Source organism: Pagrus pagrus (genome assembly GCF_965226575.1).
Source record: "Pagrus pagrus genome assembly, chromosome: 10".
Lineage (NCBI taxonomy): Eukaryota > Metazoa > Chordata > Actinopteri > Spariformes > Sparidae > Pagrus > Pagrus pagrus.
The window spans coordinates 14,427,248-14,453,123 of NC_140194.1; the positions used below are offsets into that span (position 1 = coordinate 14,427,248).

At 42.8% G+C, this 25,876-nt stretch overlaps 1 protein-coding gene across 2 annotated transcripts in view; it reads right to left on the minus strand.

Annotated features, from left to right (window-relative positions):
- Positions 1-4,281: 4,281 nt before the first annotated feature.
- The window catches only part of LOC311264209 (A-type voltage-gated potassium channel KCND2-like), a 36,893-nt gene continuing 15,298 nt past the window's right edge, over positions 4,282-25,876 (minus strand). Inside the window, exons 3-7 of one of the 2 annotated variants that reach the window (XM_084364893.1) lie at positions 10,666-10,828; positions 10,103-10,201; positions 9,078-9,176; positions 7,826-8,046; positions 4,282-5,768 (exon numbers count right to left, since the gene is read on the minus strand). In XM_084364893.1, the coding sequence (XP_084221019.1) occupies positions 5,591-5,768; positions 7,826-8,046; positions 9,078-9,176; positions 10,103-10,201; positions 10,666-10,828 (760 nt within the window). In that variant the 3' untranslated portion in view covers positions 4,282-5,590. The remainder of the gene's footprint in view (positions 5,769-7,825; positions 8,047-9,077; positions 9,177-10,102; positions 10,202-10,665; positions 10,829-25,876) is intronic. The other variant, XM_084364894.1, reaches the window with a different exon arrangement.

Consider the following 25,876-nt stretch of genomic DNA (forward strand, 5'->3'; position numbering starts at 1 on the left):
TTTGGGAGCAATAATTTGATTATAGTCTGTCTTCTGAGCAAGTCTAGAGGTTCAGTCTTTTCTTCCTGCCCAACAGATCTGTCCCTCGTTGGTCCGACTGAAATCCAGTCATCCAGTCTTTTCACTTTGTTCAGTGCTGTGCTCTCTATAATAACTGTTGTTAGATGCTTCTGCACTCCAGAGGACCGATTAGCCTTTTCCTTTACATTGTGCACACATTGTGATTTCTATTACTGTACATACACCAGGCTAGTGGTGGGTACCTTCATTGTAATGATTGGTGTGGAAGCCCATTTCCACAGATGAGATGGGGAAAAAACGTAATTATTGTTTATTATCCTTTGTTTTTATTCTGAGAAGTGTCTCATTGTTTTCAGGTTTTAAGTCATTATTAAGTCATCATTCTGAGAAAGTGTCTCATTATTTTCAGAAACTTTCTCATTATTGTGAGATTTTTAGTCATTACTGAAGATACTAAGTCATTATTTTGTGATATTACGTGAGTATTTTAAGATACTCAGTCATTCTATTGAGAACATTTCTCATTATAATGACTTAAGCATTTTTTTTCCTTCCATAGATTTTTCTTCCAAACAGTCCTTTTTGTAAACATGCTTTCTGATTGGTTTGAGTTTGTTGGCAAAAAATAGTCGAGGTGAATTTGAGTTTTATTGCTTGCTTTTTCGTCTTCCCTCCCACTTTTTTTGGCAAGCTTGATGAAACTGTCGTAAATGGAAACCAGATTCTGAATGAAGTTATTTTCATTTGCAGGGTTACGGTTCTCTTTTGTCTCTTTATCTCTATTTCAGCGAGGTTTTTATTACGGTCAGTCTCATTATGGTTTCCTGTAATATTTACAGTTGATGAGCTGTTTTGTTTCGCCACAGTTTTGTTTTCCAGAACTTTCTTTTCCTTTTTCGTATATGAATTTAAGAGACATTTGATCAGCCTAATACATAGGATGGTCAGGAGGAACATGTATTGTATTGATCTAATCCCAGATTTGTCCATAAGCTTGCACATTTGAAGCAAAGAGCATTTCACACTTTATCTGCAAACAGGATTACAGAGTGTCATGCTATAATCCAGCAGCATGGCTCCCTTTATTTCCTGAGCCAATTCAAGAACTCCCAAGTCATCCATCTGGCATGCTTAATGCAAAGCCTTTAACCTTTGTGAGGTACTGTATTAAATAAAATGGACAGCTGTTCACTTCACACACACATATTCATATCCTCTGTGTCACGGTGCCATGATAATCATCATTATTACATTTCGTCTCATAGCCCCTGGTTGGCTTTTTTAAAGCTGTATTTCAGGATTGAGACAATGGTGACGTAACCACTTTTCAATTAACAGCCATCCTTTTTTTCCCCTGTTGTCTCTGCTGTGAATACACAGCACAGTTTTTTTTAATGAATGTGAACAGCGAGGACTCCCAGGTGACCCGCTGATGCTGTGGAGTGATAATGAAAAGGGCGGATACTTTGTCCAGGCTGCAGGTTCACCCATTTTAAAATATTATTCATTCAGTGAAGAATCTTAAACAGGCTTACTGCATGTCTGGTCAGCATGTAGAGAGTGAAGATGCAGAACTTAACATGCTGACGCTTTCAACCTGGAGATGAGAGGCGAGTTTGCATCTGCACGGGACTCTGGGAACAACACCTTTCGGGAGGAATACACCGACATCGCCTTTGTGATGGCAAACAGCTTGATCCTGGTGATCACTTCTGTCGTGGGGATTGCAGCGAATATTTTTGTCATATTGGCAGTTTATCACCAGAAGTCACTGCAAACGTGGAATAACGCGCTGGTGGTGAATCTCGCAGTCATAGACATACTGAGGTGTTTAATTGACTGCCCCATTCTGTTAACCATCGTCATGACTGTGTATCAAAGGGGACATGTGGACGAGTTGATCTGCGACACACAAGTGGCCTCTTTCTCTTTCAGCTGCTGCATACAGCTCCTGACGCTGGCCTGTATAAGCGCTGAGAGATACCAGGCCATCGCACAACCCTTCAAAACCAGTCAAAGGCGAATTCGGGTCATGGTGCTGATTCCTGTCACATGGACTACAGCTTTTGTGGTGGCTGTTTTTTGTCTGATGTTTGTGAAGGACTCACCAGTGCATGTGAAATGCAAAGGATTACAGAGAGAAACGTCACCCTCCTATGACACCTTTGGACTTTACATGTTGTTCCCACTCTGGGCAGTTTGCTTTGGTGCCATCATTGGATTTTACACTCGCATATTTACCCTTGTCAGATCACATAATCGCAAAATATTTGACAAAGGAACTTTACCTCTTTCAACAAAGGACAAGACAGAAGAAGAACTGAAGACAGAGAAAAACACAGTTGTGGAAAACGGACAAGAAAAATCAGAGCAAAACCAGACCTTGAGCAAAAGTGTTGCTGAAGTGGAAGAAGTGACAAAAGCTGAACCTGACTCATCCAAGAGAGATTCAACAGCTGCTCTGCTGACCTCAACAAAAGCACTGCAATGTGCCTCCCTCGGTTCAGAGAATAAAACAGAATTAAAAAGTACAGTGGAGATAACCGACTTGGAAACAGAACAACCCTGCCCTCCTGCAATGCAGACTGCAGTGCCGCCTGAGGAGAAGCCTTTGAAAACAGAGCCGTCCAATCCCTGTGCCAAGAAAGTTGAATCAAAACCATCAAATGGAGATGCTGTTGCTTGTGTTAAGGGCTCAGCCACAGAGCCGCAGAAGGTGTCGTGCAATTTCGACACAGAAAAGCAGTCCAAAGTGCGAGTGAAAATCGACAAAGCACCCTCTGAAATGAAAGAAAGCAGCCCTCACGAAAACCCTGAGTCCACTTCTGTTTTACTGATTGAGCCGAAACCACCTAAGAGCAACAATGGAGGGGGAGTACTGCCTGTTGATACAGTGGATCAAGTGTCTTCATTACCTGCAGTCTCAAGCAATGTCCCTGAAACAGATGCCACAAAGCAAAACGGGCAGATTGAAGGCGCCGTGTGCATAATGCCTTCAAAAGCAAGTAGAGAGAGAGCGAGCAAGAAGAAGGAGAGCAGAATGGCAAAGCGAGCCGGCTACATAATTGTATCTTTCCTCTTGTTCTGGCTGCCGTTGATTACGACTATCCTGGTGAATTTTGCTGTTCACAAAAGCAAAAACACACAGGTAAGGAGCTGTAGAGTTAAGGATGCAACTTTGACCAAAAAGTGTAAGATGTTGCTGTTTGTAGCAACAGTAAGGCCTCTCAACTCCTCCTGGCCCTGTAAACTCACTTTTAGATCCCCAAAAAGCCATGACACAGGCGCATATAAAATTAAGAAGATGTAAAGATGAGTATGATATGCTTTAAAGTTGTATTTTCAAGATATATATCAAACACGTGCATATTAAGCGACTACATGTGGGACCTCAGTTCTGTAGGTTGATAGGCAAAATGTCTCTAATGTTCTCTAACACCTTTTAATTTCCCCTCATTGTTTCAGATAGCAATCATTTGGGACGTGGAGGTTCTGTCAGTCTCTGTCGCCTGCATCACGTCACTGAGTGACCCCATAATATACGCTGCAGTGAACCCTCAGTTTCGGACAGAGTTTTACAGGCTCAAAAGCAGGGTTGAATCCATATTTAATAAGAAGTGATAACACTTCCTCTTCTGTATAAATTGAGTCTCAAAAGACCAAATGACCATATTCAACATTCCCTATGTAACTGAATAATAAAATGGTTAACATTTGCAGAGTCATTGTTCAAATATCTACTAAATTAAACCCCAGACGTCAAAGTGTGAACTTGTATTTGGGTAGACGAAGCCTATTATTTTATATGCCGCTGCGTTATATATTAGATTTTTATGCTTGCTGACGTCTCAGTAGACACTAAACACTGCGGAGCAGAGACGCTGCACGCTGTGAGAGGCAGCCTGGACCGACGCAATCAGCTCAGCAGGAGGACGCTGCTGAGTTTTCTGTCAAACAATCACCGAGGAACTGCTTCTGTGTCTCCAAGGAACCTGCAGTCAGGACCCACCGCTGGGCCGGTCAGGTCCTCACATGTCCTCCAGCAGCACCTAATTATTATGTCATCTTCTTATTAGTGATGCTCATTGAGTAATCAGGCAAAACATTATGCAATCCATCTAATTGTGTTCTAGTAAATAAAAAAGACATGGGTCATTTATTGGATGTTTCAGTAGAGCTACAGTATTTATTCTATCCACTGCACCAAATGCACAATGTGTTGATTATTTTGTCCCTTTTTCCTTACCCACTTTATATACGTACTCCATGACAAGATTTGTATTTCATTAAAAGCAATAAAGTGTTGCAGAATTTACATCACAACATACCAGCCTCATTGTGTTTCCTTCCAATCGATCTCATTTTGACTGACAAACCTCCAACAAGAAAGCAGAGACATACTTTTTAATAAAACAGAATTCTGCAATGACAGCATGCAAATCCTTAATTCAACCAGGTAACAGACAGAAATAGTATGCCAACAACTGTCAACTAAATCTAGAAATAAGAGGAGCCAAATTCAAATGCAGTTGATAAAGATCTAACCGAGATATTTACAATATGAAAAATGTACAAAATGGCCCTTAAACACAGTGACATCTACCAAGTCTCGCTTATGAATATTATAATTTAAGAGGAACTCAGTGGAGTTGATGTTCTACACTCTGTCGTGTGGATTTCCTGGTCGATACTATGTGTCCACGTTAGGGTTAGTATTAGTTCACTCATATTTCTACCTTGTGACCTAACTAATATGTACCCTGTATAGTTCTCAATATCAATTGTTAATTAAATGACAGTGGCTTTCACATATGATCCATATCAGAATGTCAAATATGTAAGCTAACACAAATTTTGTCGTTTTCGACTTTCACTTGCACATTTCACAAACATGTCAGGATGCGTAGTTTTTTTTTTTTTTTTTAACTCATCAAGCGATGACACCAACCAGTTAATGAGTCAGTTAATGAATATTCACAACAGGTGTCCATTCCAGCTGATGTATGTTTTCTGAATTTACAACAGTGAGGGGACTATCAGAAGCCGGTTAATCGAGGGGTTTCAAAACAATCTATTTGAACCGGGTGGTGAGTGAAGTGAGTGCTTTTAATGTGTAAGTAGACTGATTGGATATTCACAAAGATGGTCCTCAGTCAATGAATATGTGTGCTTTGTCATCAGAGGCCATCAAGTTGACCTTTTAACATCTGCCTTTCCTCCTTTGAATCAGAAGACAACAAATACAACTACATTACATATTCAAAAATAAAGTTTTTTTCTCAGTATTTTTAGGCAACGACGATAACCACGCAATCCCAACACTCCCTTGCTCTGCTGTGCTTAATGGAGCAAGATCTGCTGGTTCGCTTTTCCCTCCAAGGCAGCCGTCCGTTCATCACTCTAATACCATGCAGAGTTTGACATCAGATGAGATCACTACTTCAAAAAACCCCCAACTTCTGCTAATCTTATAATCCCTCTAGATTATGGCAGGTTGATGCTCGGTGGTCCCTCTCCTCAGCATCTGGTGCTTCTCGAGACCATTTAGCTGATCAGATAGGCATGACATCTACAAGGCAGATACTCGGACAATGTTGCTCTGAGAGTATGCGGTGGTGGTGGTGGAGCCGTGGCCGTCTGATGAGGTCACCGCCGGGGCAGATAGGCTGACCATGGAGGGTGTGATGTAAGGTTCGTCACATTTCAAGGGCACAGTCTCGTCGAGTTTGGCATTCAGGCTGGAGCGGCTGTGAAAAAAAAAAAGAAAGAAAGTAAAACACAGGATGAAAGAGGGTTGGAGCCTTGACCTTGTGAGTGTCTCACACAAAGCCTGTATTACAGTCAGTTCTTTTAGACTTTTCTTTACTGTATGAAAGCCGCTTGGGAAAAATCCACAGTCTTTGTAGAGATTGAATGCACGGTATAAAGGAGTTTAGGCTCACGTTACTGCACAATGTATTTCAGTTTTCAGTCTGGTCTAAAGAGAACATACTAACCATTTTAACTATTTCTTTATAACAATTAATTTTTCCATTTTTAGGTTTGATTGATGTAAAAATGCTCATCACAATGTCCCAGAGCCCAAAGTGATATCTTCGTATTGCTTCTTTTGTCCAGCCAACAGTGTGAAACCCAAAGACTCTTCATTTACTGTCACAAATGACAAAGAAAGCCACAAATCTTCATATTTAAGAAGCTGCAACTCCCAAATATTTGACATTTTTGCTTAAGAAATGACTGAAACGATTAATCGATTGACAAATAGTTATAGTTCGTGGTGAATTTTCTTCTGATCGTCCACATCCTGTGGATCTAAGACCAAGGGCTGAGACTGACCGTACTGTATATCTTACATAACACTCTTTTTACATGTTCTCCATTTTGAACCCCCACATATTAAATGTGCTTTTTTTGGATGCATGTGAACACAAAGTCCACATTGACTGTCTTGTTGCATGTGAGTCTCACACAATAAATGAATATTATTACATGTACAGGCATGCATGCTCACGAAAAATAATGTACAATTTCTCAGCTATGTATGACATGTTTCCAACCAAGATTAATGGGTACATTATCTCAGTAACCCAGTGAGGGTTGCATCATCTCCATTTGATGGTTTTGATTCAACTTTCTTGGCACAGTGTTTGGACGGCTCTGTTTTCAAAAGCTTCTCTTCAGGCTGCACTGCAGTCTGCATTGCAGGAGGGCAGCGTTGTTCTGTTTCCAAGTCAGTTATCTCCACTGTACCTTTTGAAATACATGTTAGAGTTTAGGTTTTACAATACTCCTCGACGTTTTGAGATATCCAGCTCTGACAATTCTGCCCCAGTATGATGGAGCTGAATGTCACGTCATTTTTGTCTTATTTTATTTGTGTTTTATGTGTTTTTTAGGTTTTCGTGGTGTCTTTTTCTCCGTCGTTCCTCCCCAGTCTGCTTTCCCTCCACTCTCTTGGTTCCTCTACTCCTTTTTCATAACTGTGTTTCTCCGCCTTTTCTCCACCTGCACCTCATTCCCTCGTAAGTTAAGTTTGTATCTAAGTCCAATGATTAGCTAAGTCTCTGTTGTGTTTCCCTGATCCTGCTGTTGTGTTTTTGCCTGGTCCTTGTATTCCCTTGATCCTGAATAAAACTTCATCCATTGATCTTCCTGCCTGCTGTCTACTGCATTTGGGTCCACCTTATCTGCTCCAATGTGACAGTGAATGGGATTTTGTCTGTGCTGCTTACAATATTGAATAGTTTCTTTCAACAGCTCCTTCCAGATACAGTGTCGTAGTTGCTCTCGATAATCCACAGAACAATCTGTTCAACAGTTTTCAGAGTGAAGGACTATTTCTTCAATACTAGACAGTAGCTCTACTGAGGTGTGTGCTGACTGCAGATAAGCCAGAGTAAAGCTGAGGCTGTTTCTGGAGGGAAATGTTGCTGTTTTGCAATTTTTCTTCAAGCTCCAACACAAAAAGACATAAACATAAAGATAATTAATTAATGAATTATATGTATAAGTGTATGATATACGTATATATGTGTGTATAAGATTGTGAGTTGGGTTGAGTTGGGGTGGGGTTAAATGTCTTTATTTCTTCTTAAACCGTTCCTTCCAAATTCATATTGTTGCTCTTGACGTGTTTTTTGAGAGCTTTTTTACTGCTTGTTTTCTTTTGTTTTTACATGTTTGATATAAAAAATATATCAATCAATCAAAACCAGTATACATGAAGATAATTCTATACTTATGAAACCCAACATGTTGAGAAATCACATGCTTTGAACTTGTGTTTTGTAGGTAGCAGCACTACCTGTTGGCCACTGGCCTCTCTCTGATCTGGATGGTGCTGAGCTCCTGGTTGTTTGTGCTGGGCAGACTGAAGCTGCTCTTCTTCCTGTGGCGCCGAGAGCAGCACGAGCTCAGTCCATGCGGAGACGAGGACAGCGAGGACGTGCGGGAGCCCGACTTGTTCATCACGGAGATCTCCATGCAGTTGGACTGAAACGTCTGCTCGTCCACGAACTCATGATTCTGCGGAGGGAGATGGGGGAAATGTCGCTTGTGAATCACTCGATTACACCAATGATTGGCTCGGCTAAACAATGAGTGAAGATGTTTCACAGTAAAGACTAAACAGACTGAACAGAATCCACAGCAAAATTGTTTAATAATTGGAAAATGAATCATCAAGGGAGCAGAAATATATTGGCCCAGATGTCCATATTAAGAGCCATCTGTGAAAACATTCACAACTGTTATCCCTGTGACAAATGAGCATGACTTGAAGGTCAGTCTCCAAGTGCGTTTCAGGCTCTGCCAGCAGGTGGCAGAGTGACACCACGCAGTTTCTGACGCCGTGCCCCTGAATCATGCATCCTTTCTTATACGTTCCTTCTGTCAATCCTGCACTGTACTCTGCCATCTATAATGTACGCCATGAGAGGCCCGATGTAAACATGTATGCCGCCATCTGAATGCCATGAAGCCTTTATGGAGCTTCTCCCGGACGGCTGGCAAGCATTTTACTGGGGGGAGGATGAGGAGGCACACTGATTTACTGCCTGTCCATGTCTCTCTGCACCGGGGTTTAGAGCTGCAAGTGTAAAACTCATGTCACAGGCAGGCATTAAGGAGCTCTTACATCTCTGAATTATACATAGTGTAGAAATTAAGTATGCCGGTTTGTTTGAAAGGAATAATGTTACTGGCTGGCAGAGTCATGTTATCTTTAGCATGTTGCTAGAGAGGGGACCAAACATTTCCCATCCCCATTTACAGCTATTTTTAACTCGCGCTGCATGTGAAATGATTGTACAGTTTGTGCACGGATGAAAAAACTCACTTTGTTTCTATTTGTAACGCACTGTAACCGGCTGGCACCACTGATGATACAGCGCAGGCTGCAGAAGTGATGCAATTTTGCATAAAAGGAGCTATTTTTTACTGTGAGATGTATACAATCTGTTACCAAGATAGTACGAGTGAAAGATGCCAAAGTGAGTGTGTATTTTCCAGTGGACACAGCTTTTAAGTTTTAGGAAGAAAAGGGATTTTTTTTTTACCGTGGTCTTCTCCAGGCAGTGCAGCAGGTGATGATGCTGGCTCTCAAAAGGAGGGTGAGGGGCCTTCCCCACCAGGGCTTGTCCTGCCTCCTTGGCGGCCTTCAAACAGACAGAGCAAAGCCAAAATGAGCAGGTTGACACTCTGCATCGGAACAGTTTCAGGCAACAGCTAGCTCGGTGATGTAGTGGAGAGTATGCAAAGCACTGAGGGTTGAAATGCTGATCTGTAGCACGGCAGCCAATCTACTGAGAACCTAGTGAGACGGGGATGCTTTAGAGATGCATAAAGACAGCGGCTGATTACGACATGTTACACTGATAGAATTGGTTTTGCCATTCTTTCGCTGATTTGTTGAGAAAGACCAGAAAAGTCAAATTAGAACTGAGCTCATTTCAGTGCAACAGCAGTGGCACACCTGGACACAGATCGAACAGATTGCACCAAACACGGCACGGAGTCTGGACCACAACAACACTACACACGTTGATGGAGCTCTGCACGGCGCTGGGATGGAAGGTATGCTGTGTTAGTCTGCACTACAACCTGGATGCTCGAGAAATAACACACAGAACACACGGCAGATCAGAAACAGAGTTCAGAGGAGATGCAGGCTGAGCAGACACAGCCTCCAATGGGCGACCTACTGTCCAGTAAGCCTCCGGTTCCCTCCTTCCCCTCCAAACCCTGTTGGACAGACATGCAGAGCTTGGTCATGAGTCAGTGTGAGTGTAATGGCTGAGCTCCACCAGAAGGCAAGTGTGCCTGCCTGGCCCTCCTGCTGTATGGACAGAGAGAGAGTGTTGACGGTGCATGTCAATGCTGCAGCCGAGAGGTGCGATGTAAGAGAGACGGCGATCACACTGAAGCACTGGAATGACAGCAGCCCCTGTGTTACAGCATGAGAAGCCCCGCCCCCCCACTCCCTCCCCTGTGTGTGGTGGCATGGCCCCCCGAGCAGAGCGGCATGCAAGCGTCAGCGAGGCCCCGGTCAGTCAGCCCCCAAGCCGCCGCTTGGTCTCGTTACCTCCTCCAGTGAGTCGATCAGGAGCCCATTTTGTTTGTAGCGCATATAGGCATTAGTGCCTCGAATCTTCGCAGCACGGATTCTAGCAAGCCGAGTTTTCTGTTTGAACAAACAGACCTCTGTTTTAGCCTCTGACGGTTTGTCTGTCACACTAATTGGCTCTGTCTCCCTCTGGCAGTCACAGTATTTAGTAGGGAGAGGCCACGCTTAAATCTACCATTAGGAAATTCTGCCCTAGCAAACACTTTTAGGAAGAAATGCACATATTGCTATCGAAAAGCTGCTGACACTATACTCTGAAGATCATTTGTTCAGTCATTGTCATTCTCCCTCTTATTCCTTTCTCCCACTGAAATATACTCAAGCAAGTTTAGCCCACCCAATACACACATACACAGAAACACAATAAAAGATTAATATTCTGGAAGATAGTGTTTGCCCTGTCATTCTGTTACGTGCGGATAAGACAGGGACAGAGAAAAGAGTCAGATAGAGGCAAAATAGAGAGAGATAGAGAGAGGAAGGAAGGAAGAGGGAGGCGGAGGAAGGGGGAGAGTCAGTACCCTCTGGGCTCGTCGTTTCTCCGCCCGCTGGCTTTGGTGGTAGATACGGCTGAAGTTTGACACTATGACAGGGACCGGCAAGGCGATGACCAGCACCCCACTCAGAGAGCATATGGACCCAAACACCTTCCCCACGATTGTTTTTGGCACCATGTCACCGTACCTGCAACACAGAATACAGACAAACAGTGAGCACACGGGGTAGGAAAACAAGAAAAAAAAAAAACAACCTTTTAAAGAATCAGCTCGCAGGCCTGTTTTGTCATGTTAGTTGTTGTGTGTTTAATGTTATTTTTACTAGTCCTGAAATAGTAACAGTGACCTTGGATTATTTCACAACTTCAAATAAGAAAGTCACACATTTGAAGTGGGTGAGGAATAAATAGGACTTTTGTGAAGTCACTTCTGCGTGGCCTACTTTTCTTCATGCCATCGTGATGTTTCCCTTTTAAAACCCCGTTTCATATATAATTACACACCTGCTGGCACCAGCTAATGCTTTCACGTCGTGACCAAACGCGCTACATATCCCCTGTGACCTCGGTTAGCCAAACAGCTTGTGAAAGATACAGGGTGTAGTATCACATCGAGTAAAAGCAGAAGGGGGAAGGGAACAGTCAGCGTGATGCTGCACCCTGGAGAAATCGTTTAAGTCGGTGGGACATTTGTGTGGTTTTGTTTTTCTGCGTGCATCAAAATGGACCCTGAATATTGAATGCAGATAAGCGGGGAAACCACACTGGACATGTTTGAGACAAAGCCAACAGCGGCTCTTTGTGCAACACTGATCCGATGGTGTGCCTCAGCACATGCATGTCATTTCTCAACATCATAGAAATGTTGAACAGGCTGCATTCAGCATGAACAGATTAATGGTTGTACATATGTCAGACGAGACTGAATCATCCCCATTAAAGAGATTAATGCGCCTGTCTTCTATCAGGCAGTCGGACCTGTCTGTGCTCAAGGTAAAGCTAGAATCACACTGTCTTCATGATCTCGCTTTCTTTGCATTAGCCGTCGCCTCCGGTGCCGTCTGCAGGAAGTGGAAAACTACAAATCATGCTGCTGTTTTTAATTGTTGTGTTCAATACAGTGTGAAGATTTGTATCCACTCACTATTTACACACTGCAGCGTGAACAACAGTAAGTGAATTAATCGTCGTTCTGCTGCTCTTAAGTACAGTTTTCAGGTACTTTAATATTTCCATTCTCTGTTACTTACACTCCTAGTCCTCTATAATTCAGAGGCAAATATTTTACTTGTTACTCCAGTGTGTGCATTTGTGGACTTTAGTTACAAGTTACTTTTCTTTAACAATACAGAATAAAAAAATATCTGATACCATGAGGAAAAATTGCCATGACTTTGAGGGCATAACATTTTTCAATATTCATTAAAAGATAAGTATAGCAAGGGTTATGTACTGTGCGATTTTAGCTTTTAAGGTAATTGGGTGTGAGGAGGGTGGCCACTGCAGCACTGTGTGTGTCCACTTGCTGTCAAAGAGAGAGAGAGAGAGAGAGAGAGAAAGCACTGCTGGTATCAGTATCCATACTGTGGAAAATGAGTACTGAAATAGTTTCAAATATTCTGTATCAATATTTATCTGTATTTCGATATTTTTGACAACGCTGCGAGCAGCTAAACTATATAAAGCAATTTAACCACCTTTACCAGCTTCCACATTAAAGTGATGAACACATTAATGCAGCATTATTATAATCCAACAACATAGAATATATTATTTAAATAATGAGTGCTTTTACTTTTGTTACATTAAATTCATGTTGAACTGGCACTAGATAACCTTTTTGCTTTAACTTACTCTGAAGTAAAAATGCTGAATGCATAATGGCTGTATAAACCTCGCTTTGCCACAAAAATAAAGGTTGAATTACAGCACAAAGGAAACGAGTTTGCCGGTGCACAACCAAAACAGGCTGAGGCATTGTTTACCCCCGTCGCTATCCCCCGGTAACAGTGGAAGAACTGGAAGAACCGTGAAAAAGAAGAAAACCCAGCTGATGGAGGAGGCTAAGGAGGCGAGGAGTGAGAGTGATAGAAAGCGAGGTGAAACAAGAGTGAACGGCATTCACTCAATGGAGAGGGCTCCAGTGTTTATCCATGTGTTTCCTCTTACCACTGGGACTCGAGACGGTTCAAAACCTCCATTCTCTCTACAAGATCAGTAAGTAACTAAACCTGCATACTTAATAATACAACCAAGTGTTTAACTCTGCCTTTTCATAGCACTGAGATCAGGGTTTCTAGGTCAAATATGGATTCTTACAGTTGTTTTTTGCTTTGGACAGTAGCCAGGCTGCTAGCGACAGCGGTGCAGTACAGTAACATCAGAGGGAAATGCTCTTCCTATAAAAATAACAATTTAAATGCATGGCTTTTTCCTGAAACCAAGTATTTTTACACTTTAGTGTTGCTACTTTTACTCAAATTCAAGATCACACACCTCTGTCAGTGAGTTCAGTATATTTCTGATTCAATTATGTTCATTCCAGTACAAAAGTAGACTATACGGACACATTTCATAAGGTTAATGTGAAACAGAGTCGTCATATCTTGATTGTTTCCGTGGCTTTGTGGTCTTTTATTAGCGTCTGATAAGGATATGACGTACAGACAATAGTGACTCAGTGAAGTCGGTTCACATTGAAGATCTGTTCTTACATGTACTAAACACTTCCACCACTCACCAGCCTATATACTACCACGACTATCAAACTAAACATTTAGTCACAAGCTCTGTGACATCGTGTTGGTGATAATCATTCAATATCATAATTAGTCATTTCTCCCAGGCAATTAAAAGCACTAGACACAAAACCCTGCAAATTATACCCACAAATCATTTGAACATAGCCTGCATGTTCATTAATAGCCTCCTGCAGACACTTTAGGGCACAGGAAGCACAGGGATTTAAGAAAAAAACGAATGATTTAGAGCATGTTTGTTTTCCTTGTCTTTCTAAGCATCCCTCTACATGCTGCAGAGGACCTGCAATCCACAGGATTGCAGGTGGGTGAGATGAATGATCGAGAGCCTCATGCGCAAATGACCTGAGAAGACCATTACCTCCTGAGAGTAAGATGAATGCAGGTAGGAAAGGACATCAGCATTGCTCAGTGGCTGTGACAGCCGCGCGTCTCTCAAGTGAGGCAGGGTAATGTGAATGTATCGCTACACGGGAGGTTGACTATTTCATAAATGAAGTTGTCTAATGCCCACGGCCGTCTGCTTGAGTCATTAGCCTCAGGTTTCCATCACGTTGGGCCCAACAGCCTGGGCTTTTACAGAGCTTGGGCGGAAAGATGTAAAAGTGGACATTTTAATATCACGCTTGATGGGACTTCATGTACAACAGTTTGCTTTCAAGTTGAGTAATCTCACGCAGATGTCATTAGTTTTACAGTTCATTACAGGTCAAGCCATTTTCCTATGTAATCACCGGCGAAGCCTGACAGCAGGTGTCAATTATAGATTCAGGATGTACTGTTGAAAGCCTATTAAGAGATCCACATAAAAAATGCAGAGCAACATTCCCCCACATTAATGTGGCTGCTCACGTGTGTGTTATTCCAACAGGAGGGGTGTCAAGATGCTGCTGGATGTGAAAATAAGTCTGAACAGTCAACTGTGGAATACAGCGAATTGCATTCCTTTCAGCGGCGAGCATCGTCTTTTGAAAGCAAAGCATCGCAGTGTGCAGGTGAAAAAAGGAAGGAGCACTCGGGAGAGAGGCACTAACAGTGATGGATTGTTCATAAGGGGGAAGCTGAGATACACAAAGCTCTGCCTCCTGGATGACGGCAGAGGCAGGAATTAACAGCAGCGAGAGATTAAAGTAATGTTCCTGCTTTGTTCTTGTTGTCTCTGACTACCAGGTACCCACGTTTGCTACCCCGAGCTGACATGGGTGAGACACGAAGATGGATGGCCAGATCCTTATCCACCCTGCAGAGGAGGAAGAGGAGTGTCGGAATGACTGAGTATCAATTCCCCAGTTCCACCCACCTGAAACCACGCTGCGCACGCACTCGCAGCGGTCTTAAAAAGCAGCGCATTGTGTAGAATTGTCCTACGGTGAGATGACAGCATTGCAGATGAAGCCCAGCGTGGTGAGAGAGAGAGCAAAACTGGGGGCTCGCCTCAGACGGCGTAGGAGAGGAGAAATGTCAGACTAAAAGGAATATTTGAATTCCAGAAGCGGGGCATGAATGTCCCCGCCCGGCTGGGATAATAGACCAATCAAACATTCATGAGTCCCTGTGTCAACCTGCGTGGCAGAGTTTGTGCGGTTGACCTTAAAGGCGGTGCGGTATTCCATCAGGGGGTGCTCTGAGACAGATTTCTGTACATGACCTCACCGCCTCACAGCGAGCGCTGACACCCAATAACATGGACACGCCTGGACACACAGGAGCACACACACACGAGCAGTGACGAGAATATGCACTCATTTATGTGCGTGCGTGTGCGTGAAAAAGGCCTTTAATTTGACATCTAGTTAAACCAATCCCCCTTCCTAAAAAAGCAATCTTGTTCCTTGATTGTCTTCCAGAACCCTGTGTCTGAAATCTGACTGCCATCTGGTTAGTGGGAAGCGAGAGGAGGAAAAAAACAAACAAGATATCTGGATGACTTTACAGACACGTCATTTGTTTACTTCTCCTCTCTGAGACCACTTAGTTCTTTTATTCTCAAATCAAACAAAATGAAATTAAGTCTTTGCAGGTAAAACGAGCCGAAACTGTAGAAAATCTGACCTTTTCGGGTTATGTTCGCCGCTGTGTACATCAGCCTATTAAAGCGTTCGGGTTCGGTTGGCAGGACGAAAAGAACACTTACATAAAAACACCCCTCTTAAGTGAGAACAGGATCAAGTTTCTGATGTAATCACAGAGGTCTAAAGTAAGTCCTGCTGTCCCACCAACTGACATGCCAGTCGAGATCACCGCCAGCAGCTTAGCAGTGCTGACAATTAGGATCCAAGGAGGATTGTGGCAGATCTTTGGGCTGAGAGGGCTTTGTCAACCACGCTGAAATCCAATCATCCACTGGCACCTCTGTCACGGTGCTTCTAGCTTCTACTTCCTGGCTTTTACCGTGAAACTAACTCGCCTCTTTGCTGAAGTGACTGTAGTAAAGTGGCATCATAAAAGCAAAGGGGAATGAATGACGCTTAATCGGCCTCGCAGAGTCGGATTCCACTGATGTGAGCGATCAAGGTCAAGGTGTTCAAATGAAGAGAAAGCCTGTGATGGAGATACCGGCGCTGCTGGACTGTGTGCTCCCATCCTATTAAATCCGTCATGGTAAAGACATTGAATCTCATCAAACTGCACTTTGATCTACTCCACTTTGATATTTCAATGGGAAGCAATGGAATGAAGCTAATTTGATTAATACATTAAGCATTTTGATTCGTCAGCTGATTAGAATCAAGATGAATTAAGCACACTCTCCTATCTAGCGCGCCATCTATCCCCGTTGTTTCATGCCAATAATTACTAAGCGGCCTGCAATCTGATAATCTGGATCTGAAATTAATTTCAATCTCACCTCCCTTCTTAAGCTTCCACATCACTCTTCGTGTTTCCCTGAATGAGGCACGTTCATTGGACTCATTGGCATCTGTTGTGCGTGTTGAGTCACAGTGAACTTGTTGTGAAATGCTAAAACAAGGCATCCATTTGGAAAAAACAGCACCTAATTGGGGGAAAAAGTGTCAAGGTCAACCACTTTTATTCTGACACAGGAATTAGCATTTTCTATCATTTCATTAAGACGAGATTGGTAAATGCAACACATGCGCTCTGCGCCGCACGTCCTCAGCATGTCTTTCATAATTCTGTGAATGCACTGTTTTCTGTCTGACCTTCACCGACCGTCCCATCGCACACCCAGCTCCCTATCAGTGCTTCCTGGGGTAATTCACTCGCTCAGTTTCACAGTTCAATGGTTTCTACAGCACGGGCAAGCCCTCCAAACCTGTGAGACCCGAACCTGTCAATTATCCCGCAACGCCGATACTGTCACTAACTGTACCAATCAAAAGTTGATAATGACGGAGAGAGGCATTAAAACTGTGCAGGGACAGCGGGACAGTGGCAAGGTCGGGGAGTATCAGATATCCTTACAGTGGCGACATCTCCTGCGGGCGTGATGTGAAACGTAAAGCCACGGCAGACTATCATAGAGTGTCACAGTGGACACAACATTAAAATCTTATCCGAGAACATGACACAGAGGTGATGAAGCCTGACGCTGACCAACCGAGAAAGGCTCCATATTTTACAAGTCCTGACAAGGAGCAAATGGAGCAATGCCCCGCGACAATACTGTTCTATGTACCTTCTCCACAAGGCTGAAAGAGCACAATATTCATCCTTGCTGACAGTTAAATAATAGATGTACCAAAAAAAATGTAATTTCCCTCCTGAACTCCATCATGCTCATACAACTATGAATTCAGAATCTCCGGAAAATGGATTATACTGCCTGCATGCCATAGAGGCATACTAACATGAGTGACAAGAAGATATAAATTTTCCGGGGTGTAGTTGTGAAGACCGCAGGATTTATGGAGTACTGCAGAAGGAGGTCTTGAGGGTGGTTATGTCAGAGTCCTCATAAAAAATTTAGTTCGTAAAAACAAGAAAGGAAAGGCTATAAGATCGTTCTCCTCTGTGCCAACAGGCATCGTGAATCTGACCACTGAGTGAGAAAAGAGGAATGCAGCAAACACAGATTGCTGAATTTTACAGATAAACAAGTGCAAGTGGAAGCTAGGTGGATAAAAGAAAACTCTCTCCAGTGTACCATACATTTATATTATTAATGAGCAGAATGTAAATCTGTTTTGTGTTTTGGTCAGCGCGTTAAAATTTTAAGCGCATTCTGTGTTTATCTGTGTTTCCACCATGAACAGACTGTGAAATAAAAATCTCAGAGAGACCGGCCTGCAAGATTTTCTCAATGCAGCGGCACACAGCTACAGAACGTACCACTGCAATGCAATCCTTGGGGGAGATGCACCACAAGGTCTAAAGAATCAGAAGCACAATAAATGAACACGATCTCCAACATGATCCCTAAACACCTCGTATCATTCCTGATGTTCTGCGCCGCATCTCTGGCTTCAGCCCGGGAGCACAACATCCGAAACGCTGCCTCTCTTGGGTTCGGACACCAAAGACTGATGGGATTAAGAGTGTGTGGGCTGATAGGAGGCTCTGCTCTGATGCTATCCCTCAGATATACATCATTATAGAGGGGGGGAATCCCACAGGCGCTGGGATTAGCCCGCTAGATTTTCACTGCAGGTGATAAGGGAGAGAAGGAGAGGCTGGCAGAACTACACAACATAATGGGGAGATGGGAAAGCAGAGATATGAGGGAAGCAGAGGACCGCACTGCCTGGTGTAATGCGTGTGGAAGGAAAAACAGAGCACTCGAGTATGAGTAACTGCGAACAATAGCTACAGGGAAGGACAACTTTGAGATAGGTGAACATCTCCGACTTGGTGGGCAAAAGAAATGCACAGACTACGTCGCTCGGACTGGATGCTGAAATGCGGCAAAATGAAGTGTGGAGCAGATGGGAGAGATTGTTTTGTATGCCGTATCGGCAATCCAGCTGAGATCCGGTCTCTGCAGATTTGTGAAAGGCGATGAAGGTTAGCATGTGAAGTTCAAGGAAACAGCCATAGCATGCGTGGCTCCATGCCAGTCGGTGTTAATGCATTGTAAATGAAGACTCAGTGATGCAGCAGTGTCAATGTGGCTTTGATCCTCAGGCTGAACGTTCACCCGGGAGTCTCAGGAACTACACAGACCCAAGAAAGGCCGGTGAAAATTCCTCTCTCTTAGCCATGCCGACACAGATAAACCATATAGAATAATCCCCCACGTATAGCTTTGGCAAAGGCACCTCAGCTCTCTCTCGCTCACATATCAAACATGTATTCCCTCAGCCCTCCAAATCCCAGCTTAACCCTCACCCCGCGAAGCCAGGCGGCTAGTTATCACCGCGGCTTTGACATTAGCATGCACGCCCTCTCTCATTTGGGAGATCTTCTTAAGAGTCAGGGATGATAAAAAGCTTTCCTCTCTACCGCTCTTCCATTCCTGACTTTGACTCACCCTTCCTCTGCCTGGACCTGCCTGCCTCTAACTATGAGTTGGAGATGAAACGCTTCATTCTCTTTTCCTTTTCTCCTCCTTTTCTATTATCATGCAGTGCTAGCACAGCCCTGCTTGACATTTTTCTTTTCTTCTGCTCTTCTCCAGTTTCCCAGTCTACACCTGCTGACACTTGAGAAACAACTGCTGTCCTATGCAAAAAAGGACCCCCTTTTTTCACTGCTATAATATGCCAAGTCACCTCGACTTCAGCGCCTCGCCGTCACGATTATGACCGAATCCTTGTGGCGATTTCTTTTAATTGCAAGATGAATGGCGGCTCTGTATTAATAGAAGTTTTACGAGGGTTAAGTGTCCACATTGGATCCATAAAATAGGATGCTATTCTGCAAACACGCAAATGTGAGAATGATAATCTGTGTGAGTCGGAGGGAGGTCTGGATGATGCAATTCTTCAATCACCCGGGCCATGATGAAACCAAGGTAAACTGACTCGAACATCGCCCTAAGTCCAATTTGTCATTCCATGTTTAGATTGCTGCCCATTACATTACTTCAGAAAAGCCAGGGGCTAAAAATATATTCCCACAACGTCAGTATAATACTTTGATAATGCAATTACACTGCTTCGTGGCTGAATGGGGAGGGCGAAGGAACATGAAAGAGGGGTTGGAAGCATGAAGGGGCGCCGGAGCTATGGATTATGGGAGAACGTGATAATAAAATGAAATCATCAGACACTCAAGCGATTATGCTAATGAACTCATTCCGTATTCATCATAGGTTAATCGGCATGCGAGCGAGAGAGTGGTGGCATTTTCTTGAACACAGAAAGCTTTGATCGAGCAGGCGGCGGGTTACATCACCTCTGGTGCGCGAGGGCCTGCGGTGGGGCTAAAGGTGAAAATGGTTACATTTTGAGATGACCAATTGTGAACAGTGTTTATTGAGATATGAGTACTTTTCGTGTTTCTTTTTAATAAACTGTACTTCGTCTCTGTACTCTTTTACTCTGCTACATTTGTCAACTTGTTTAAACTAGTCTGATCCAGATGAAGGGACTCAGTGTAGGAGTGTGCGAGACGTCGAGTGCAGATGCTAAGTTTGAAGCTGCCTGGAAGAACAAGAAGCACCACCTGTCTTTTGACCAAGATGCTTAATGACGGAGCAAAACCAAGAACAAGATGCACATCTGGACACACTTTTATACTAAAATTACAAAAAAAAAGACAACAGTGACCTGATGAAGTGCTTGCTTTGCCTCTTCTAACCTCCAAAAGCACATTAAAGTCATTTTCACATGCTGTAGGTGAAAATGTAGTTCGCTCGCTGTCAGTAGTTGTGTTAATATTTCATGTTTAACGTTAATGTTTGATGTTATGATAATGGCTTTAACTGATCTCGTAGCTGTTGGACTTGGAAGAGCAGTGCCAACTTCAAAGTTAACGTTTTAATGTCAAGTGCAATTAATTAAGATTTAAAAACATAAAAATGGACATTAACTTTAACTTTGAGTAATTTATTAACCGGATACCTCTTTTACTTGAGTAGGTTTCTAAAATGGTCATTCTCACTTTTACTTGAGCCTTTTTTAATGGGAGTAATTGTGCTTTTACTTGATTGCAGATTTTTTTTTAGTGATCTACCCACCACTGTTTCACCTGCTTGTTTGTGGGTGCTGCGTCAGTTATTGTGGTCACCTATGTTGTCTCCAGGGCCCCGGTGCTCCGTAGGATGTAAAAGTCCCAACTTCAAGCATGGCTCACTCTCTTTCCTTACTTGTTAACACTTTTCAAAACAGTTTCTCAGGGAGTGAGGAATAATTAAGGAATGTCCTGATATTAATGAGTAACTCCAGTAGCTACTCCTGACAATTAGCTACTGAGTTTTTTGTGAACTCCCAGTGAAACCTCAGTAGATACTCGTTCAAATCAAGAACTAATGACGGAGTTCTCAGCAATTACTGATTCAGTATGATGTCCTTTACATGAGGGGGCACAAAACTAATGATCACATAATTAGTGATTAATGAGTCGGCACTAGTTTCTCAGTGGCTGGTTCATAGTAGGGATGAGCAAGTACGCTATTATCTGCATCTGTCTGCATGTCTTCAACCAACTAAATTAACCTCGCCCATACTCGGAATGGGCGGGTTTTAAACCGGAAGTGGTCCGTACAAACTGTAAGTTGTTAATTTAAGCCTGAAAATTGAAATGGGTTGATCAAATGTTGTTATATATATGTTTTATTTATTAGGAAACTATTCACAGAAAAGTCGGAGACTCAATCCCATTTTTGCGACTACCTCTCGTTTTTGTGTTACGAGGTGTGGTTGAAAACTAAACATGGAGAAGCAGCGTTCAGTTATTATGCACCACATATCCGGAACAAACTCCCAGAAAACTGCAGGTCCGCTCCAACTCTCACCTCTTTTAAATCAAGGCGGAAGACCTTTTTGTTTGCCGCAGCCTTTCGTTGAAGCAATTTCAAGGCTTTGAACTACACTGTGACTTTTATTTTCTAGTCTAATCTCTTTTAAACCTATTCTCTTTTAAGCGTACTTCCCTATTTCTTAACTTGTTTCAATGTTTTGTTTCTTGATGTCTTCTTACTTGTTTTTAATGTATTTTTAATGTATTTTTTATGCCCCTGTAAAGCACTTTGAGTTGCCTTGTGTCTGAATTGTGCTATAGAAATAAACTTGCCTTGCTTGTGATAAAGAGAAGCACCATAATATATTGAAATCGACACTCTATCCCAACTCGAATCAGGATTCCTTACCACTCTACATGATGGCGCACAGTGGAGGGATAGGGCTAAGTGGTAGCAGCATGGGGTCTAATGGGACTGGGCCTGATCACAAGAGTAAGAGAACGACTTACAGAACAATTTTTAATAGTTTTTTATAACCTTGGATGAACAGTCAGCTACCCAATGAGGATTTTCCTTCATCACAACTACGGATATTGACGCATTTTCCTCCCATGATACTTGTTTCAGCTGAGCGCACACTCAACACTAGCTCATAGTTAGTCAGAAGCGACTCATGAGGAAAGTGATCAGTATGCTGATTCACAGATTAATTAATCAATACTGAATGATTTAAGTACAAAGTCCCAGTCCTCCAATCACATTCAGGAATTACTCATGAGCAGTTCATTAATTATCAGCCGGTTCCTGACTTACTCTTTACTTTTTTCTTTTTTAACTACATGACATGATATTTTTGTGTACTGTACTGTAAAGTGTTCCTGCAACCCCTTTGCTATGCTTCTTTTTGATCATTTCTTTTTTCACTATCAGTAAACACTACTGATGTTACTAACACACCTCACATCTGAATTTACCTTCCAGTTTATCGCCTGTATTACATGATGTTGTCTGTTCGTGAGAAAAAAATGAAAGCAGCTGAACAGTAGTAGCATCAGTAACAGCAGTGTGTGTAATAATAGCTGTATTGTTGTTTTATTGAGTTCTGCAACATGAAAAGCACAATCAGGACACGGCTCAAAAAGACACAATGGACCAAACTAGGACCTATGCAAAGGCTCCACTGGTATTGATCCCATGAGATTTCAAAGTGACCCCTGTGACCTTTGTTGTGCACTCAGGTGATGGGGAAGTGGAAAAACGTGAAAGGTCTTGCGGATTAGTGCCTGTGTGCTGGAAAGGGGAACTGGTCCAGGAGCCTCATCACACTGACAGCAGATTAGTGCTCCGCAGCACCAGAGCAGACGGTGCAAGATTAACTTTGATGTGCGATTCCACACAGAGCAGCCGCTGGATATCAGCTCCCTCCACCAAATGGCCCCTTAACTCTGAGTTTGCAGCGTGTGCATTCACGAGCTACAGTGTCTAAAAATCAGCACATTTAAACGACGGAGAACAAGGGTCGCCCCATTTTTTGGCTCCTGCCACAAACAATCACTTACATTGTTTTGTTTACATTTAAATGTGTCAGTTTGATCCATTAACCATTTAAAGCTGATTATTTTCAGTATCAATTAATCTATAAAATGACCTTTTGAGTAAAGCAGCAGCACTCCAAAAACTTTACTCATGAAGACAGTTTCCTCATCATAAGAAGTACTACTCTGCAAAAACAGATGAAAAATGTCTCCTGGGGCTCTAGAGGAGCTTTGTCAAGTCCATGAAAATAACCTCTGAGGATGTCAGAGTGGTGTCATCAGGGTTGTCTGTGCTTGGGCTTGGAAACTTCAAACTTAAAACATAAATCCTGCCTTAGGAACTAAAAGTGTGGAGTTTGAGAGAAGTGGGCAGGGAGGGTTTAATGAAAGATGCTTTGGAGTTACATCTTGGGAACTGTAAATCCCGGCGCTGAGGACTATGTACAGTATCTAGACTAGATATCTTGGCCTCTGTTGTTTCAATTTTGGCTAATCTTTTATTTTTGTCTCCGTTTCCACCTTAATGGAATTGCAATAATAAATTACCTACGGTAATTTAATTTAATACCATAAAAGAGGATGAAAAGCAGCACTTCATCCCATCTGAGAAACTGAATACAGCAAATGCTTTGATGTCAAAACCACTGAGCTTGCATGTCAACAAATCCATCTTACTGACAACTGTGGATGTAACGATACATCGATCCAGACCAATATATGTATCCAACATCATCAATGAAAAGCAAAACATCGATCCATATCATCGTCTTTATACTATGCCTATATTTAATGTAAAAAATGAGCAAACTATCGCTGATGACGACTGTGTGACAGGATTAGAAGCTCCAGAAAACCAATAAGTAGTCCTGATACTGGGGGTGTTTAGTGAGCCTAGTATTTCCAAGGTCAATGCTGAACTTTGATGATTAATTAACTATCTGTTAAGCACATGTCATTCCTGCCACTAGGGGTCTCTCAATCTAAATAATGCAAACAAAAGATGTAGTTTGGTGATGTTGTGAAGTAGCTCGGGATCTGACGTGACTCAGAAAGCAGAAATGTTCACGAACATGGTAATTAATTAAACGTTTATTCACGTTATGTTCAGTAACGCGAATCAAATTGCGATGTATCATCTGATATATCCTCAGTAAGTTATATTTGAAGAAAATTACAGATTTCTCTGGGTTTAAGCATAGTTGGAAACATTTGTGGTAACGCGTTACATATTTTATCATTAAGTAATAATTCTGCAGTCTCTGGGAAGGTCACTTTTACAACAAAGGCTTCAAAGCTTCAAAGTAAAGCCCAGAGGGACAAACATATTTCCAGAATTTGGAGGAATGGGCAAAGCAGATACATGCTGTTGGGAAAGGATTGATTTTCCTCATGCTCAACATCAGAAAACTTCTAGATTCTGTTTGAGGTGCAACTTTAAATTGCCTAAATCAGCGTTTTACGCCAAACATCTGCGGCTCCTCATCTCCAAGTTTGCTTCCTGTTCAAACAAAACACTCACATGCAGGATAGTTAACGCCTTGTGTGGGGTAATGTAGGTAGATATAGAGCTCATTGCAGATTACTTGTCAAGGCAGTGAAAGAACCACTTCTACATCCCTCAGGAGCGTCTTTGAAACAAACATGAAGGTACAAATTCCAGCCGTTTAAAAAAACAGCTGCAAGTTCAAAGGAACACTTCAAAATCTCACAGTGAAACTGAGGGGAATAGCGGAGGTTGGGATGAGACAGAAAGAGTGGTGAAGCGTAAAAATGTACTGAGCGCTCCCTCTCAGAGAGTGTGGACAGCAGCCAGACTGGCGACAGCAGTGAGCCCTGATAACAGCGAGCACCAGGAACCGGCGAGAACCTGTGGGGAAGCATTGGGAAGAGCTGCATCTCTTCTAACAGCTGCTGACTGGCCCCTGGGGCAGAGCAGAGCTGCTAGCTGCAGCCGTATCCACCATCTCCCCACCTGCACTGCGCTACTTCGTGCGCAACGGGGACGTCATTACTTTTCCCATTTCACTCCACAAGACTTCTCCTGTCAAATCAAAAAAATGACACAAAAAATAATAACTCAGGGGCATGAGCGGAACAACAACAACAACACAACCGAAAGGTCATTTTGCCGATGAAAATTGGTCTTGCATCCACGCAATCTATCAGTCATCAACAGGTTTATTGCTGAATGTCTTGCTTTCACAGCAGGAGTGGCTGAAGCCTGAATTAAACTGACCCTGGGCCAGTGGTGAGAACGCATGTGCACTTAAAGACACAACTCCCATTATTTATCGCCTCAACATCTTTGACAGTGCAGAGGACAGGCCTCCTGATGAATAATGATGCGAAGACGGGCGGAGTGAAGACGCAGCTCCACCAGCCACGGCACATTCGAACGTACCGTTACCAATCGTGACTGAATGAAGGTTATTCATTTTAATCACACTACAGCACGCCCTCCCTCACACTATCCCAGGGGGTTGCTATATTTAAGCACTTTTTCATTTCTTCTCCTTTTTTTGGGTCTTGGCTGATGGCAAGGCAATTGCTTTGTGGGACGTCTGCCCTTGAAGAATCAGACAACAGAAGGAGATATTTATACATACTGTAGATGTGGAGTGAGAGCAAGCTGTATCAAATTCAACACTTCCCTCTTTGACTGTGCGGTGTTAAGGAATCAAATCACAGGCGCTTTTTCTTCGCCTGCTTGCCGGCTTTTATTTCTCTCCTGTTTCGTTTTTAAACATGTTTTCCCTCCAAAACAAAAGTGATGTTGGTTTTTGTACCTGTTCTCTAAGATTAGCCGTCTGTCCCGGGGGAGAGAGAGAAAGAGTTGGAACGCTCGTCTCCCATTCCTCCCATTCATCCGCCCGCTTTCTAATTGGACTCCTCCATCTGTTGAGGTCTACAAATTGTCTTCTGGGGATGCTACGGCTAAAACATCCTATCAAACACACAAATGCATCAGGGACAGTCTTCTTGGAGAGCTGCCATGCCAGGCACTGAAAGAGTAGTCTGTGTATATGTGTGATGCATAATCAGAAGTCCAGCAGCATACAGCCTGGAGATAAGTAGATATCCAGAGATGAACTCTGATTTGAAGCCGGCAGGATTGGCTACTAGGAGAATTTATTTATC